Raw genomic sequence first — 16,547 nt, 5'->3', positions numbered from 1 at the left:
AACCAAATACACTCTTATCCTGTGATCCAGCAATCAAGATCCTTGGTATTTAACGAAATGAACTGAAAATCTATGTCTACACAAAAACCTGCATATGGATGTTTATAGTGCTTTACTCATAACTGCCAAAACCTGGAGGCAACCAGTATGTCCTTCAGTATGTGAATGGATAAACTTTGGTACAGCCAGACAATAGAATATTGTTTAGTAAAAACTAATAATCTAAAGGATCACAACCAGACATGGAGAAACCTTAAATGCATATTACTCAGTGAAAGATGACAATCTGAAAAGGTTGCATGTATGATTCCAATTACATAACATTCTGCAAAAGACAAAACTATGAAAACAGTAAAAAGAGTGACTACCAGAGACTTGGGGCTGGGAGATGAATAGGCACAGCACAGAGGATTTTTGGGGCAATGAAAATACTATGTATCATAGTATAATGATGGGCATATACCATTGTACACTTGGCCAAACCTACAGGATGTACACCACCATGAGCAAGCCCTAATGTAAACTATGACAATGGGTGATTATGAAGTGTCAATGTAAGCATCAGTTGTAACAAATGTACTCTAATGAGGGATGCTGACAATGGAAGTGCCTCTGCACATGCTGGGGCAAGGGGTATATGGGACATCTCTATACCTTCCCTCTCTGTTTTACTATGAATCTAAAACTGCTCTTAAAAAACTAAAGTCTTTTTTTAAAAAAAGAAAAAAAAAAAACAGGGCAACAGGGCATCTAGAATAAATAAAATATTACAGGTATGCTCCATCAATTTTTATCAATTTAGAAATTATATTAAAGCAGTCCCAAATTTCTTTACTACTTTAGGTAGTCTGATCACTAATTACTCTTGCCTGGTTACAATTCAAGGAAAGTGGTTATTTAATTCAGACAGTACTGTTAAGTAACTATTTCCTGTGTTCTTCACATTCAAGTACTATATTCTCGTTCAATTTCACTTCTGTCTGGCCAATGATCTTTCCCATTGATGATTTCTGGATTTTGGCTCATCACCTAAAATCATCCTCATTATACTTCAGGTTTAACTCATTTGCAAAATTATTCAACATGCCACCATTGCTCCCATACAAGTCATTAAAATGTTTAATAGGAGGCCGGGCACAGTGGCTCATGCCTGTAATCCCTGCATTTTGGGAGACTGAGGTGGGCGGATCACCTGAGGTCAGGAGTTCAAGACCAGCCTGACCAATATGGAGAAACCCCGTCTCTACTGAAAATACAAAATTAGCCAGGCGTGGTGATGCATGCCTGTAATCCCAACTACTCGGAAGGCTGAGGCAGGAGAATTGCCTGAACCCGGGAGGAGGAGGCTGCGGTGAGCCAAGATCATGCCATTGCACTCCAGCCTGGGCAACAAGAGTGAAACTCCGTGTCAAAAAGAAAAAATGTTTAATAGGAGAAGAGGGACCCTGAAACATTTCTTGGAGGTCTCTGTCCCATGTACCACCCATGCTTTCACCAGCCTCCTTAGAATAAAACTAGTACATTAGTTATAAAGCTTGCCTACCCATACAGTTATTACCGTGCTATTTCATCATATTATCCTCAAGTGTCAGATATTCAAAAGAATAATATTCTTCTTATGGATATATATTACATAAATTGCACTACCCTGATCTAAAAGTCCAATAAACCTATCAAAGAAAGGCCCAGTGAGGTGTCTCATGCTTGTACTCCCTGCACTCTGGGAGGCCGAGCAGGTAGTTCCCTTGAGTCCAGAAATTCAAGATCAGCCTCGGCAACATGGTGAAACCCCATCTCTACAAAAAATACAAAAAATGAGCCGGGTGTGGTGGCACACGCTTGTAGTCCCAGCTACTTGGAGGGCTGAGGTAGGAAGACTGCTTGAGCTCGAGAAGTCAAGGCTGCAGTGAGCCAAGATTGTGCCACTGCACTCCAGCCTCAGTGACAAAGCAAGACCCTGTCTCAAAAAAGAACAAAAACAAACAAACAAAAAAACCCAAAGAAAGAAGCAATGAAAGAAAAGAAAAAGGTCTATCATGACTTGTTCTTAACAAAATCCATGCTGGCTTATAATGATCACTACTTTTCTCAGTGCTCCATCAAGAGGGGTAAACGCTGTAGCGTGAAGAGAATTTGACTCTAATTTAACTATAAGGACAATAATAGAGGAGTTTCAAATAGTCAGGTGATGAAAACAGGAATACGAGATTAGGAAGAGTTCCTAAGCTAATAATATAAAGGTAATGGTTACTGTCAACATTCATAATATTTGCAATTGGTACCACTTTGGCCTGCGAAAATAAATTTCAGATTTAATTTCAGTTATTAAAAATTATCTGTTGGGTTTCTTATATATCTAAATAAATCTCAGTTCCTTAAGCAGATGTTTTTAATCTGAACATTCTAAATAAAAATACAACAGTTCTGGTGGAATATTAACTGCTAGGCAGATCACATGTGAAGCTATATCGGCCTTATTTTCTACATTGTGTTTCAGAGCTGGAAGAGACCCAGAGTAGACAACAAAGGCTTCCTTTTATAGATGAGGACACTGACCAAGATCATGAAGCCACCTTCTGGCATGGGTGGGCATAGAAATTAGATCTACTCAGCTGCTATTGATAATGCACCACAAAACCATGATGTCATAAAGAACAATAAGAACAAAACAAATACTCTCTTACCAACTGCACTTCACCAAAAGCACCTCTTCCAATAACTTTTACAACATCATAGTCTTCTGCCTTCATCTGTAGACCTCTGATTTTTTTCACAATTTTCTCATCTACCATAAAAAGATCACCATACTTATATCAATCATATTTATAAATATTTTTAAATAATCAACATATTTATAAATATATTTTTGTTTCAAGAAAAGACAGTTTTTAGCTAAACTTGCCAGTTTTTAAAGGCTGTTAGTTAAAAATCTAAGATATACGTTAACCTTAAAGAACCAAAACTCTCTAAGGTTTATTAACACATATAAATGAACACCACTGACTGCCAAAAAGTAACAGTTACAGCTATTCTGTTTCTGATACTGTTGCTTAGCAAGTTAGATGATAGCTGACACAGTGATGACCCAAGCAATCCTGGTGTGCACTCTGAATCATGGCAGAAAGTTGCCATGAAATTACTTGCAAGGCTAATCTTAGTAATGAATTTTGATGGCCTACGTCTCTGAAAAGTGGTAATCATACTATATATATAGTAACTATAGATAAGATTGTTTAATTGGGAAAATACCTCAGTCTCTGTCAATTTCAAAGTAAAGCGCTTACTGTGATGATACAAAGTATATATTAATTGTTTTGAGAATTTCTTATTCTTGGAATTCAATTTCATTTACTTCTGCATTGCAACATTAATACTGGCAAATATTAAGGGTTACCAAACACATATGGTAATAATAGTTATCACATTATTTATTATTAACTAGTCTGAAATGTCCACAATTACAGAAGCATAAAGCTTATTAATTCTCTGGGTAATATTAAGTCTTGGAATTATAAATATTAATTTAAAACTTCTCTTTGAACTGCTATAAATAGCCTGTCCTAAAATAGCTAGTCTTAGTAATGTATTTCACAATTTAGAACTTTATCTGCTTTGCATATTGTAATTTGGTTTTGCAATTGCTTTAAAAATAAAAGTAACAATTTTTGAATAAATCAAATGGTAAACAAAAGACTTAAGTTTAATAAATAAGTTGATTAAATCAATAAATTTATAGGCTAATAACCAAACAAATCTCTTATCAAAAGTACAGTTATAAGATCAAATATGAAGCTTAAACATACTTACATCTATTTAAGAAATTATCTATGTTCTTGTTTTTTCTCAAAGCAGGAAAATCTAAATCAAGGACCAAGGAATTTAAGCCATCCTGTTAAGAAATAAAAAGAGGAAAAGATAGTTTTTACAATTTTCAAGCATTCATTAAAAAAAAAAGTCTTTTAATTTTATGTCATTTTCACCAGAAAAATGCCAACCTACTTTGATATGATAGTGTCCATTAGTTCCATATCCAACGGCTTTAACAGGTTTCCTAATCTCTGTCAGAGAAAATTAGGACTGACCCTATCATGTTTTCGTGTGTTCTTTCAGCCAATAGAAAAATGTCATTTCAAAACATGTATCTATTATTACTTTTGCTAGTCAGATGTCTCCTTTTCTCTCTTCAAATGGCCAAATTTCTTTTTTTTTTTTTTTTTTTTTTGAGACAGAGTCTCACTCTGTCGCCGGGGCTGGAGTGCAGTGGCCAGATCTCAGCTCACTGCAAGCTCCGCCTCCTGGGTTCACGCCATTCTCCTGCCTCAGCCTCCCGAGTAGCTGGGACTACAGGCGCCCGCCACCTCGCCCGGCTAGTTTTTTGTATTTTTTAGTAGAGACGGGGTTTCACAGTGTTAGCCAGGATGGTCTCGATCTCCTGACCTCGTGATCCGCCCGTCTCGGCCTCCCAAAGTGCTGGGATTACAGGCTTGAGCCACCGCGCCCGGCCTGAATGGCCAAATTTCATCAGGTTTTGACTTTAAGAAATACAGCTACACTAAGTTCCCTGTTATTAAACCTGCATTAATGTTGTGCCTAGTGCAGATTAAGAAGATAAAATCCAAAAATAAATGACACCATCCTTACCCTCTGGGAGCTCAGTCTCAAAACTAAATTTCCTCCAAAAACAACAACAACAACAGGATGATGCATTGTCTGGATTTCTATTTTTTCTTTACGTTTCTGTATTTCCCATATTTTCTACAATGAACATGCATTGAATTTATAATAAAAACAGAAAAAAAACTATATACATATAATGGTGGAGGTGAAAAAACTCACCAGAAAGAAACTAAGTCTCAAATTACTCAATGGAAATGCTTGTGAAGGTAGCAGGATTTCTAAAACACTATCACATACATTGTTTCAACACCAAGTAACTCTGTGGAAGGTAGAGGAAACATCCTCAATTTAAAGATGAAGAAACAAATTAAGGCACAGAGAAATTACATTACTTTGATTTCCTCAGGGTCACGCTGTCAGGAAATGACAGTAGCAGCATACAACCTAAATCTTAGGCGGTCCAACAGATTTAACTCACCCTTCTAGTCTCAATGATCAGACTGACACGCTGCTAAAAGAAACAATGGGAGCCTGGGAGGGTAAACAAGGAAGCTAGAGGATTGCAGAAAGCGTAACAACAATACAAAGAAACCTTTAGGGGACTTGGATAGGGGGAAAATATGGGGAAAATTACACACAAAATTTAGAAAGGTAATCCAGGTGGGCGTGGCAACACACACCTGTAATCCCAGCTACTTGGGAGGCTGAAGCGGGAGGATCATTTGAGCCCAGGAGTTTGAGACCAACATGTGCAACATAGTGAGACCTTGTCTCTGAAAAAAGTTTTTTCTTTAGAAAAGTAATCTACTAATTCTAGAATAACTGTATATACTATGCTTACCACTCGGTTATAGTTCATATTTTTAATTTTCATTCACTAAAAAATGTTAACACTTTATGAAAATATTATTTAATAACAGAAAGGGACAAAGGTGTTAAGAGTAAACTATTAACATTTTTAATAACATAATGATTTATATCCCACTGATAATCTAATACAGATACAAAGCAATCTTGATTCTCTTCAACTAAAAGAAAAAAATACATTTTTAAAAATCCAACTTCCAGGTAAGCTGGGATTGTTAAATTCACACATTAAGACATACCCTCCCATACTCATACACATAAACAACATAACACACACGCACACACACTCCTCCAAAACAGCTGGACTACTTTTCAAGGATTCTAACACTTGAGTATATTAAACTATTTTTAAGTACCAAATCAATGTATCTTTATTAGTATAATTTTGATATTTCAATAAGTTAAATATGTAAAATCTGAATCATTTATATTTTAGATGTATCTAGATTTATACTCTGTATTACAATTTCAAATCAAAGAAAAGTATATTCATTTGGAAAGCATTCTTCCATGCCTCCATTTACCTCCACGGGAAGAAAAATTTAAATTGACAAGGCAATAGCTTCTATTGCAACAGTAAATCTTCCTCAGAGACTTTTCAAACAAATGGAATATTAACACTTCATACTGAAATAAAAGCAACTCTGCATTAAAATCTCCATTTACACATAAGACAAGAGAAGCCTTTCTTTGAAGCAACACTACAACTTGACATTAATAAAGTAACGTTGCTTCCCCCCATCTTCCCCAAAAGTTCTCTCCAAGCGATGGGATTATGTGAAGATTAAATAATCTGGAAAGTTTATAAATATTTTCCCATAACATTCCCCAGTAGTGTAGAGTCAGAGAGCTTTTTCAGCATTTTGAACATATTTGCTCAACTCAACCATCTTGTTTTTAAAACCATTTTAACAAGACCAAATACTACCACTATTAGGCACTATTAATTTATTTTTATGTAGCATCAGTTTTTAATGATACTATGATACTTTAATGTAGGTTGATAATATATACATCTATAAACTTACATTCTTACTTGAGGCCTTTATGTTTATAATTTTTACAATCAAAATTTATTCTATTTAGTATCGCCTTTTAAGAAAAAAATTTTGAATTGTTTTCAGATACTAGTGTTTTATGTATATGAAATTAATACTGAGATCCAGTCACTGGGCAAGCTGAGTTAGCTCAGGACTTGATTGAAAGCCCTATGTCTGTGAACTTCCTTATTATGCAGTTTTCAAATAAACCTTCATAAGTTTTTTTTTTTTAAAAGTGTCAGTGATTTCAACTGTGATTATTTTCTTTAAGTGACACTAAACCAGACACAGTGTGGCACACCCCTGTAATCCCAGCTACTCGAGAGGCTGAAGTGGGAGAATTGCTTGAGCCCAGGAGTTCAAGAGCAGCCTGGGCAACATAGCAAGACCCCATCTCATTTTTTAAAAAATGATACTAAAACTGAGATTTAAAAAATGTTAAAAAGAAATACAAATAAATTCAGGAAAAGACTACAACCAAAATTTTACAGCAATGAAGAAAACTATCTGCCTGTTTCCAACTATATAGAAATGACAAGAGAACATTTGAAAATGATAGCCCCACTGAGACTAAACAAAACACTACCGCCAATAACAAAATATTCAAAGACCAGAAAGAAAAATGCCAAGCAATGGGTATGACCTAAAAGTCACAGAGGTCTATTGGATTTCAGATCAGAAAGCAGCAAGATCAACGACTGATAATTAAAAGGGCCTAAATGAGGTGAGGAATTAAAACCAGACTGATTACTAGAAAACCAGTACCCGGGGTGAAAATCCCCACTCCTAAAATAAGACACTGGAGGGAAAAACAGCAATATCTTATTGCCCAAGTTTCATATGAATCTGCATAACCAGATAGGTCAGACACAGCTTTCTTTTTCTTTTTTTTTTTGAGACGGAGTCTCGCTCTGTCACCCAGGCTGGAGTGCTGTGGCCGGATCTCAGCTCACTGCAAGCTCCGCCTCCCGGGTTCACGCCATTCTCCCGCCTCAGCCTCCGGAGTAGCTGGGACTACAGGCGCCGCCACCTCGCCCGGCTAGTTTTTTTTATTTTTAGTAGAGACGGGGTTTCACCGTGTTAGCCAGGATGGTCTCGATCTCCTGACCTCGTGATCCACCCGTCTCGGCCTCCCAAAGTGCTGGGATTACAGGCTTGAGCCACCGCGCCCGGCCAGACACAGCTTTCAATCAAGCCTTGGACTATGCCCACAGGTAGCCCACTTACATCTCTAAGGTTACCAGCTGAGAAATGTGAATTAGCTCCAATGCAAAAACTAACTTAGGTTGTCTATATGCAAAAAGCATGAGAAAGGCAGGGAGAAAAATGTGTTATCCTACTATATTTTTGAAAAAAAAAAAAGTGTAAGTCAACACCCAGTTTCCCCTACTATAATTATTATGGGGGGAATATATATATACATAAAATGGTCTATTTTTCTAACTTTTCCTGAACACAGAGCCCTTTTATACTTCAATTGTCAAGAAATGAAGTATTGAACTTGATTTCACTTTCACTATACACTGCTTCTTAGTATCTTGTTGTTGGCCAGGTGCAGTGGCTCATGCCTGTAATCCCAGCACTTTGGGAGGCCAAGGTGGGCAGAGCACCTAGGGCCAGGAGTTCGAGACCATCCTGGCTAACACAGTGAAATCCTGTCTCTACCAAAAATACAAAAATTAGCCAAGCGTGGTGGCACAAGCCTGAGATCCCAGCTACTGAAGAGGCTGAGGCAGGAGAACCGCTTGAACCCGGGGGGGCGGAGGTTGCAGTGAGCAGAGATCGCGCCACTGCACTCCAGCCTAAGCAACAGAGCAAGACTCCATCTCAAAAAACAAAAACACTAAATGTTGTTAAATATCCAAACAAAATGCTTCAAAAAATAAAAATAAAAAGAGATTGGAAATACTTTACCAACCTGGAAAGTCTAAATCGATAAGCAAAATGATGGAGACACCCTCTTAGGAATTCCAATTGCTAAATGAGGCACAAATTATCCTTTAGCTGAAAATTTTATACATTTATGAGTTGTGAGCACATGCGTAGTATTTAAAGCTATAAAACTGGATAAGATCACCAGAGGAGTGATTATAGATAAACAGAAAAGAATCAAGGACAGAGTCCTGGGATACATCAATATTAAGAGACAAGGGACAAGAGGCGACTTGAAAGGAACAACTATTTCTTTGAGGAGGAAAATCAAGACCATCATGGTATCTTAGAAGCCAGATGAAGAGTGCAGGAAGAGGGAGAGAATGATAGACAAACGATAAGACTAATGATAGTTAATCTGACTGGTAAGTCAACCTAATTGAGGACTGTGAATTTAGCAACTCAGAGGTTAGCAGTAACTTTTCTAAGGGCTATTTGGATTACAAGTTTACTACTTCCAAATCACTGTTCACCACTTTCTTAGTACTACTATTTTAAATACTGTATTAAAAAAAAAAAAAAATTCACACTCATAGACTGTAAATAATACCTAGCATTCAGCATGACCATAAATTATGTATCTTATTCTTTACAGCCTACTTACCAAAAACTTTATACAGGTTAATACAGTTGTATTAACCAAGGGAACTTTCTTAATTACTTTGCACCATGCATTGTGCAAAGCACTATACATGCACTTAACATTTTATTCCTCACAGCATATAAGTTAATACTAGTGTCATATCTACATTAGTAGGCACAGAAACTGAAGCTTAAAGAGGTTAAACAATGTGCCCAAGCCAAAATAGCTTATATGTAACAGAATTAAAATTTTATGATGCTCTTATAAACAATATTGAACTTAAAGTTAATAAAATAATAAACTTAATAAACTAGTAAAGTTATTCCTCTAAAAGAATACTAAAGAACAAACATGTTTTAAAGTCAAGACAACCAAAGAAACAGTTGGTTACAGAGCATAGGAAGCATGTTTCTGTGTATCTGCTGTACAGATTAGTGACCAGGAAATGTTATTTAAGTGAATTTGTAACGCATTTCCTCTGTTTGCTATTTCAACTCCAAACACAAATATGTAACTAAAATAGTTGATATGGTTTGGATTGTTGTGTCCCTGCCCAAATCTCATGTCAAGTTGTAATCCCCAGTGTTGGAGGAGGGGCTTGGTGGACTGGATCACAGGGGCAGACTTTTCCCTGTTCTCATGATAGTGAGGGAGTACTCATGAGATCCGGTTTAAAAGTGTGTAGCACCTCCCCCTTCTCCCCTCTATGCCTGCTTCCCTTTGCTTTCTGTCATGATTATAAGTTTCCTGAGGCCTCCCCAGTCATGCTTCCTGTACAGCCTAGGGAACTGTGAGTCAATTAAACCTCTTTTCTTTATAAATCACCCAGTCTCAGGGTAATGAGCCAACAAATACACAGATGTGTTTTATAAAGAGATAATAAAGTAAAGGAAATCTAGAAGTTAAGAAACCTGGGTTATACCATCACGGTTCTGCCATTTAGTGGCAACTTAATTGAGGACTGAGAATTTAGCAACTCAGAGGTTAGCAGTAACTTTGAGGAGAGAAACTTTGATACAGGAAAAGATAAAATTGTGTGACCCTACACAAGTAATTTCACCTAATTTCTAGGGCACTCATTTGTATGAAAGAGCTCATCGCCTATAAAATCATTATGGTGAGCAGTTCTTTAAAAATTGGCTATTTAAATAGTTAAAGGAAATCCTGACATAAGGAAAGACACTTTCCTAGAGCAAAGGCAGGAGCAATAAGAATGTTTTTATGACTTTTCCTTGAGCCTGAGGCTCCAACATGGCTCAGCATGGCAAGACAGGACCCGTATTATTAATTTTTCCTTTTTGCCTCACATGCCAATATGGCTTGGCAGAGTACTCTTCCTGATTTCGCCTTTCTTCAAAATTTTGAGTTTGATATTCTGTTCATAATGTCTTTGCATTAATTTTTTAAATACTACATTAAAATATCTTGATTACTGTGGTTTTTTAGGGTTCTCCCTTAAATTTTGTTCCAAGTGCCTGAATGGCTTCACTCTAACCTCAGCCCTGGTCCTAAAAAGAGAACGAACCTTTACAATGAGAGAGGCATTAACGATAGCATATTGATTTTAAAAGAATGTGCGGGCCGGGCACGATGACTCACACTTGTAATCCCAGCACTTTGGGAGGCCGAGACGGGGGGATCAAGAGGTGAGGAGATCCAGACCATCCTGGCTAACACAGTGAAACTCCATCTCTATTAAAAACACAAAAAATTAGCCAGGCGTGGTGGCAGGCACCTGTAGTCCCAGCTACTCGGAAGGCTGAGGCAGGAGCATGGCGTGAACCCGGGAGGTGGGGCTTGCAGTGAGCCGAGATCGCACCACTGCATCTGGCCTGGGTGACGGAGTGAGACTCCCATATAAAAAAAAAAGAAGAAGAAGAAAGAATGTGCAAAAAATAACATTATTGATTTGATCAAAGTCTTAGAATTAAATGTAAAGTTGGTAATTGTTCTAATGGTGATAGTGCTGCTGTGCTGATAATAAAGCAGCTGCTATTTGCAGAGTACTTGGATAGACATAATGCCAAACACTTTGTATAACATCTCCTTATTTAATTTTCCTAGCAGACTGTGGAATCATATGGTATTAATTATATGGTGGAATTATATGGTGTTAATTATATGGTCTTAATATCACCATATTTTTTAGTTGAGGAAATTTGGCTTGGAGAACTTAAACCATTTCCCAGAACGGCACAGCTAAGAAACAGTAGGGTTGGTATTGGGCCCAATGCTGCTTTCAGCAATTACTGGTATTTTTAAAATTAAATTCTAATTTTTTTCTTCTAAAATATTGTTGACGGTAAGATATGAATCAAATTACATTCATAATGTTATACACTGTTTTATTATTTTATTTATGTAATACATAAGGTAATACATTGTTTAGAAACACATGAATAAAATTAAGATCAAATTATACTTGTATCACTATTTTTTCTGAGATGGAGCCTTGCTCTGTTGCCCAGGCTGGAGTGCAGTGGCATGATGTCAGCTCACCGCAACCTCCACCTCCACCTCCTCCTCTACCTCAAGTGATTCTTGTGCCTCAGCCTCCAGAGGAGCTGGGACTACAGGCGCACGCCACTATGCTCGGCTACTTTTTCGCATTTTTAGTAGAGATGGGGTTTCATCATGTTGCCCAGGTTGGTCTTGAACTCCTGAACTCAGGTGATCCACCAGCCTCGGCCTCCCAAAGTGCTAGGATTACAGGTGTGAGCCACTGCGCCCAGCCTGTATTACTAGATTTCTTATGGTTTATAAATCAACAATTTTATCTCTTCCTTTATTAAAAAAAGTTTTTCTCCTCAAAAATTACATACAGTGTTACCTGAAACTCCCTATAAAACAGAAAACAGGCAATTTAAACAACTCTCTATTATAAAATATTAGAAAAAGTAATGCATCATCGGTCTGAATCCTATTCTTAATTTAATATTGGTATTCAACTGGCCAGATAAAATTAGAGTTGTTATTCTGGTTGTAGGCAAGTCAGACTTTTTAAAAAGTATTTTCCATATTTGTAACTTGTACAGTTAAATATCATACATAGACTTTAGGGCAAAAAAAAAAAAATCTCATCCAGGATATAACACATACATACAAGAAAAATACCCCCAAAAGGCCTGCTGGTTTTATGTTTTATTAGTTTTCCTATTTGGTGCTCATGGTACACAGAATAATTATATGGCTTCAATATTTTGATCTTCATAATATCGTTCAGCAGCCGTACTCTAAATACACTGGTGGCAGGATCTGTTTATATAGTGCTCCATTACAGACACTCCAGGGAAGACCAGATTATCTTAAGAGAAGGCCTGGCACGGTGGCTCACGCCTGTAATCCCAACAATTTGGGAGGCCGAGGCGGGTGGATCACCTGAGGTCAGGAGTTTGACACCTGCCTGGCCAACATGGTGAAACCCCGTCTCTACTAAAAATACAAAGATTAGCCAGGCAAGGTGGCACACGCCTGTAATCCCAGCTACTTGGAAGGCCCAGGCAGGACAATCACTTGAGCCCAAGAGGCGGAGCTTGCAGTGAGCCAAGATCAGAACGCTGGAGATGACAATGGCCAACTAAATTACAAAGCAACATTTGTCTGTAATATATTTGTGGATATATAGTTAAGTAGACAGATATCTAAGCCACTCTGAATATACAGCTATTCCAGTATTTTTTAAATTTTGAAAAGATACAACAAACAAAGTTTTGTTTATTAGAAAGTAAAACAATTTGGTCATATTCACACTTAATGACAAGAAACAGTCTTCCACACCTGTTTCTAGTCAATTGTCAAATAAATAGAACCTTCTTTTTCATTTTCTAACAAGAAGTTTGTCTATATGGTTTCCACCCCTAAGAACCTAAATATAGAAAATCATTTTTCTACAATTGTGAAGTTAAATTTCTGCTTCATCTCCAAACAATATCAATCACTCAATAAATGTTAGCTATTATTGCCACTATTTTCAGTATCACCTAAATACACACTATGCATTTAAAGATCATGTAATTTAGGATATGGAGAGCTGGAAGGTTTTTTAACTTTAACATCTAAACCTATTAGCACATTTTTTATACTAACAGAACCAAAAACAGTTCCATCACTAACATAATGTGTTCCATAAAGAAAACTATTTTACTCCTTTAAACCTCATTTTGACATCTATGCAATACAACATCTAAGTCTCAGGGCTAGTGTGACAACTAGTGAAAAGATTGTGATACCAAATGAAACAAAGGTTAGGTACTAGTCACTTTAACTCCTTTTGTTATGAGTGTACTCATGTTTTAATCAATTTTAAAAGCTCTTTCACTCCCAAGTAATTTTCAATCTTATTTTAAGTTTATACAGCTTAACATTTTATTTAAGCCAGTTAAAATCTGGGAAAGATTAGATATAACACAAAAGTGCTTGGAGCAACATTATTTATAATAGCAAGAAACTCAAAACAACCTAAAAATCTGGAACAGAAAAACTAAGTAAATTTTACTAAAGCTTGTTAAAGTTATATTAAGCAATCATTAAAAATAATGGTTACAAAGACTAGGTGGGAGTTAGTATTTTTAAAAAATTAATGTTTAAAAAGTGCAGAATAAAAATTAAATGTATGATAATTCTACTCATGGGAAATCTGTATATGAAATTTTTGAATGGAAAGCAACAAACACAATAACTATCATACCATGATGAAATTATATGGTTTTATTCGTTTCTTAAATTTCTGGTGGTGAAATTTTGTATTAAATAACTCATAATAAAATAAAGCAAATCTAAGTAAACAAGATCTAAGGTATTACAGAAGACAGTCTTAATACATTTAGACTTTTAAAAAAATTACTCATTTCTTATCTATAGCTCCATATCTCTACTGAAACAGATGCTATTTTAAATCCCAATGCATTTCACTATTCGCTGTCTCCTACAAGTCATATGTTGTGTTTTTTCTTTCTCTCTTCTCTGAACTGGTATCTTAACAGGGATTAATAGATTAATTTGAGAAAAACTAACATTTTTTTCCCATCCAAGAACAACGGAGGTCTCTCCGTCTATTTAAAATTTCTATTTCTTTCAGCAAACTGATAATCACATCTATTCTAAGTACATCCTGTTAAGCCTACTGCTAAGTATTTTACCTTTTTGTGGCTGTTACCACATTGTATTAGGTCGGCCATGTGGAGGACACAGAGCTCTCTGAGTACCTTTAGGAACAAAATTTTTTCAAGTTTCTGAGAGAAATGTTTGAAATATCCCATTTCTTTCTAATTAATGATGCTTAAACATACATTAGGTAATTAAAAGCAAACGTAATTTCCCTAAAACTGTTAAAAACTTGTACATAAAAACAAAAACTTCATGAAAAACATAGGTGGGGTGGTGATTAGAAGGTCAGGATGAGGTGACATTCTGGAAAATTCTGTTTCTTGACCTGGCTGCTGATTATATATGGGTTCTCAGATTGTAAAATTTTATCAAGCTGTATACATACAATATACATACTTTTCTGTGAGGGTATATATAGACATATATTTACAAAGAGTGTTTTGGATGCATTGGATAATAATGAACTTATTGACAAGATAAAAATAGCACAAGAGGTCTGGCACAGTGGCCTGTAATCCCAACACTCTGGGGTGCCGTGGCAGGCAGATTACCTGAGGTCAGGAGTTCGAGACCAGCCTGACCAATATGGTGAGACCCTGTCTCTACTAAAAATACAAAAATTAGTCAGGCATGGTGGTGCTAGCCTATAGTCCCAGCTACTTGTGAGGCTGAGGCAGGAGCATCACTTGAGCCTGGGAGGCAGAGGTAGCAGTGAGCCAAGATCGTGCCATTGCACTCCAGCCTGAGCAACAGAGTTAGACTCCATCCCGAAAAAAAAAAAAAAAAAAAACAATGGGGAAATGAACTTTAAAATCTGTTTGCCATCATTGTGCTTAGACATTTTCACATACCTTTTCTAATGTATTGTATCTCCTCAATCAGGGAGGACATATGAGTAAGAAACCCATCCTCAAGTCTGCTACGTTTCAATGGGAGTTTTTTTATTACAGAGACTTATCCCCCAAACACTTTTAAAGCTTATTTGTGTTCAAAGTGCTGGGAGGGAGCAGGTTATGAGAAGTCACACAACTTTATACTTTGGATCCCATCTTCCATGTAATGGCAAAGATGTTTCTTATAACCCTTAAAAACAAGTCAGCAATTTTGAGTGAGAAGAGGAGAGCTGCCCTGCTGGAGAATCTGAGATGGAGTTAAAGGAATTTCAAACACAAAACTATCTTTCCCTATTGTCAGAATTTGATATATCACTATAGCTATTATAAATATATTTTAAAACTACAGAGATTTTAAAATCTCATTTTATATTCCACATTAAAAAATCACTGGAGGCCGGATGCGGCAGCTCACACCTGTAATCCCAGCACTTTGGGAGGCCTAGGTGGGCAGATCATGAAGTCAGGAGTTCAAGGTCAGCCTGAGCAACATGGCTAAACCCCGTCTCTACTAAAATATAAATATAAATATATATATATATATATATATAAATTAGCCAGGTGCGGTGGCACACACCTGTAATCCTAGCTACTCAGGAGGCTGAGGCAAGAGAAACGCCTGAACCCAGGAGGTAGAGGTTGCAGTGAGTCGAGATCGTACCACTGCACTCCAGCCTGGGTGACAGAGCAAGACTCCATCTCAAAAAAAAAAAAAAAAATCACTGGAAATATCTGAACATCAAATCATTATATCCACAGACATAATCTTCAATTTTCCAGTCAAATATTAATCAAATCTAAACAATGAACTTTTTAAAGCACAACCAAGTACTTTTATAAATCAAGTTCCCATGAAAATCAAAGGGCAAAAATGTGTGCCCACTGATCACGTTAGGAAATTAACATTCACTGAGTGCACACTATGTGCAAAAGAAAGTCACTTTCTCATTCAATTCTCATAAAAGCCCCACTAGAAAAAAAAAATGGGAGAAGCGCTTTGAGGCAGTCACTTAGGGATACAGCAGAGGCAGAAGCTGCAACGAGGAGCAGGTCTTTCTGCTATTCATACAACTACCACTAAGAACTACGAAAGAACACAGCAAGAAGAAAATAGTTGCTGATGGTTGTTTTAAAGTACGCACTCTTCTCTTTTCTTCTTCTAACTAGATCTGTAACTATGCAGAATGAGTAGCCAACCTAATTTTCATGGAAAAGTAAAAATGTTCTTCTCAACAGAAACCAGAGAAGCAAGGCACAACTCATCCTTACCCAGGAGGCAACAATTCTCTCATACCTCTCAGGAAACTTTTTTAAGTGAACACTTAAAAAATCAGAAAACATTTTAATAACCTTTTAAATATCTGTCCTGTCTCTTTTGTCCCCTGTATGTACCCTCCCCTACAAATAAAGAATGATGAGCAAGTCTTGGAAAAGGAATCTAATTCACAGTTTTGGGGGTCTATTTCGAATTTTGGTAGCCTATAAATTCTTATTTGTCACAGGAAAGGT

General features: G+C 36.7%; 1 protein-coding gene across 6 annotated transcripts in view; it reads right to left on the bottom strand.

The window, feature by feature from the left end:
• ROCK2 (Rho associated coiled-coil containing protein kinase 2) overlaps positions 1 to 16,547 on the bottom strand; it is a 169,950-nt gene that overhangs the window by 106,340 nt on the left and 47,063 nt on the right. For all 6 annotated transcript variants that reach the window (XM_033176550.1, XM_033176544.1, XM_033176545.1 and 3 more), the window contains exons 2-3: positions 3,808 to 3,889; positions 2,685 to 2,785 (exon numbers count right to left, since the gene is read on the bottom strand). In XM_033176550.1, coding sequence (XP_033032441.1) covers positions 2,685 to 2,750 — 66 coding nt within the window. In that variant the 5' untranslated portion in view covers positions 2,751 to 2,785; positions 3,808 to 3,889. The remainder of the gene's footprint in view (positions 1 to 2,684; positions 2,786 to 3,807; positions 3,890 to 16,547) is intronic.

The sequence above is a fragment of the Trachypithecus francoisi genome, unplaced genomic scaffold (genome assembly GCF_009764315.1).
Source record: "Trachypithecus francoisi isolate TF-2019V2 unplaced genomic scaffold, Tfra_2.0 Lachesis_group17, whole genome shotgun sequence".
Lineage (NCBI taxonomy): Eukaryota > Metazoa > Chordata > Mammalia > Primates > Cercopithecidae > Trachypithecus > Trachypithecus francoisi.
The sequence above is the reverse complement of the archived record's forward strand: the minus strand, read 5'-3'. Positions and strand labels throughout refer to the sequence as shown.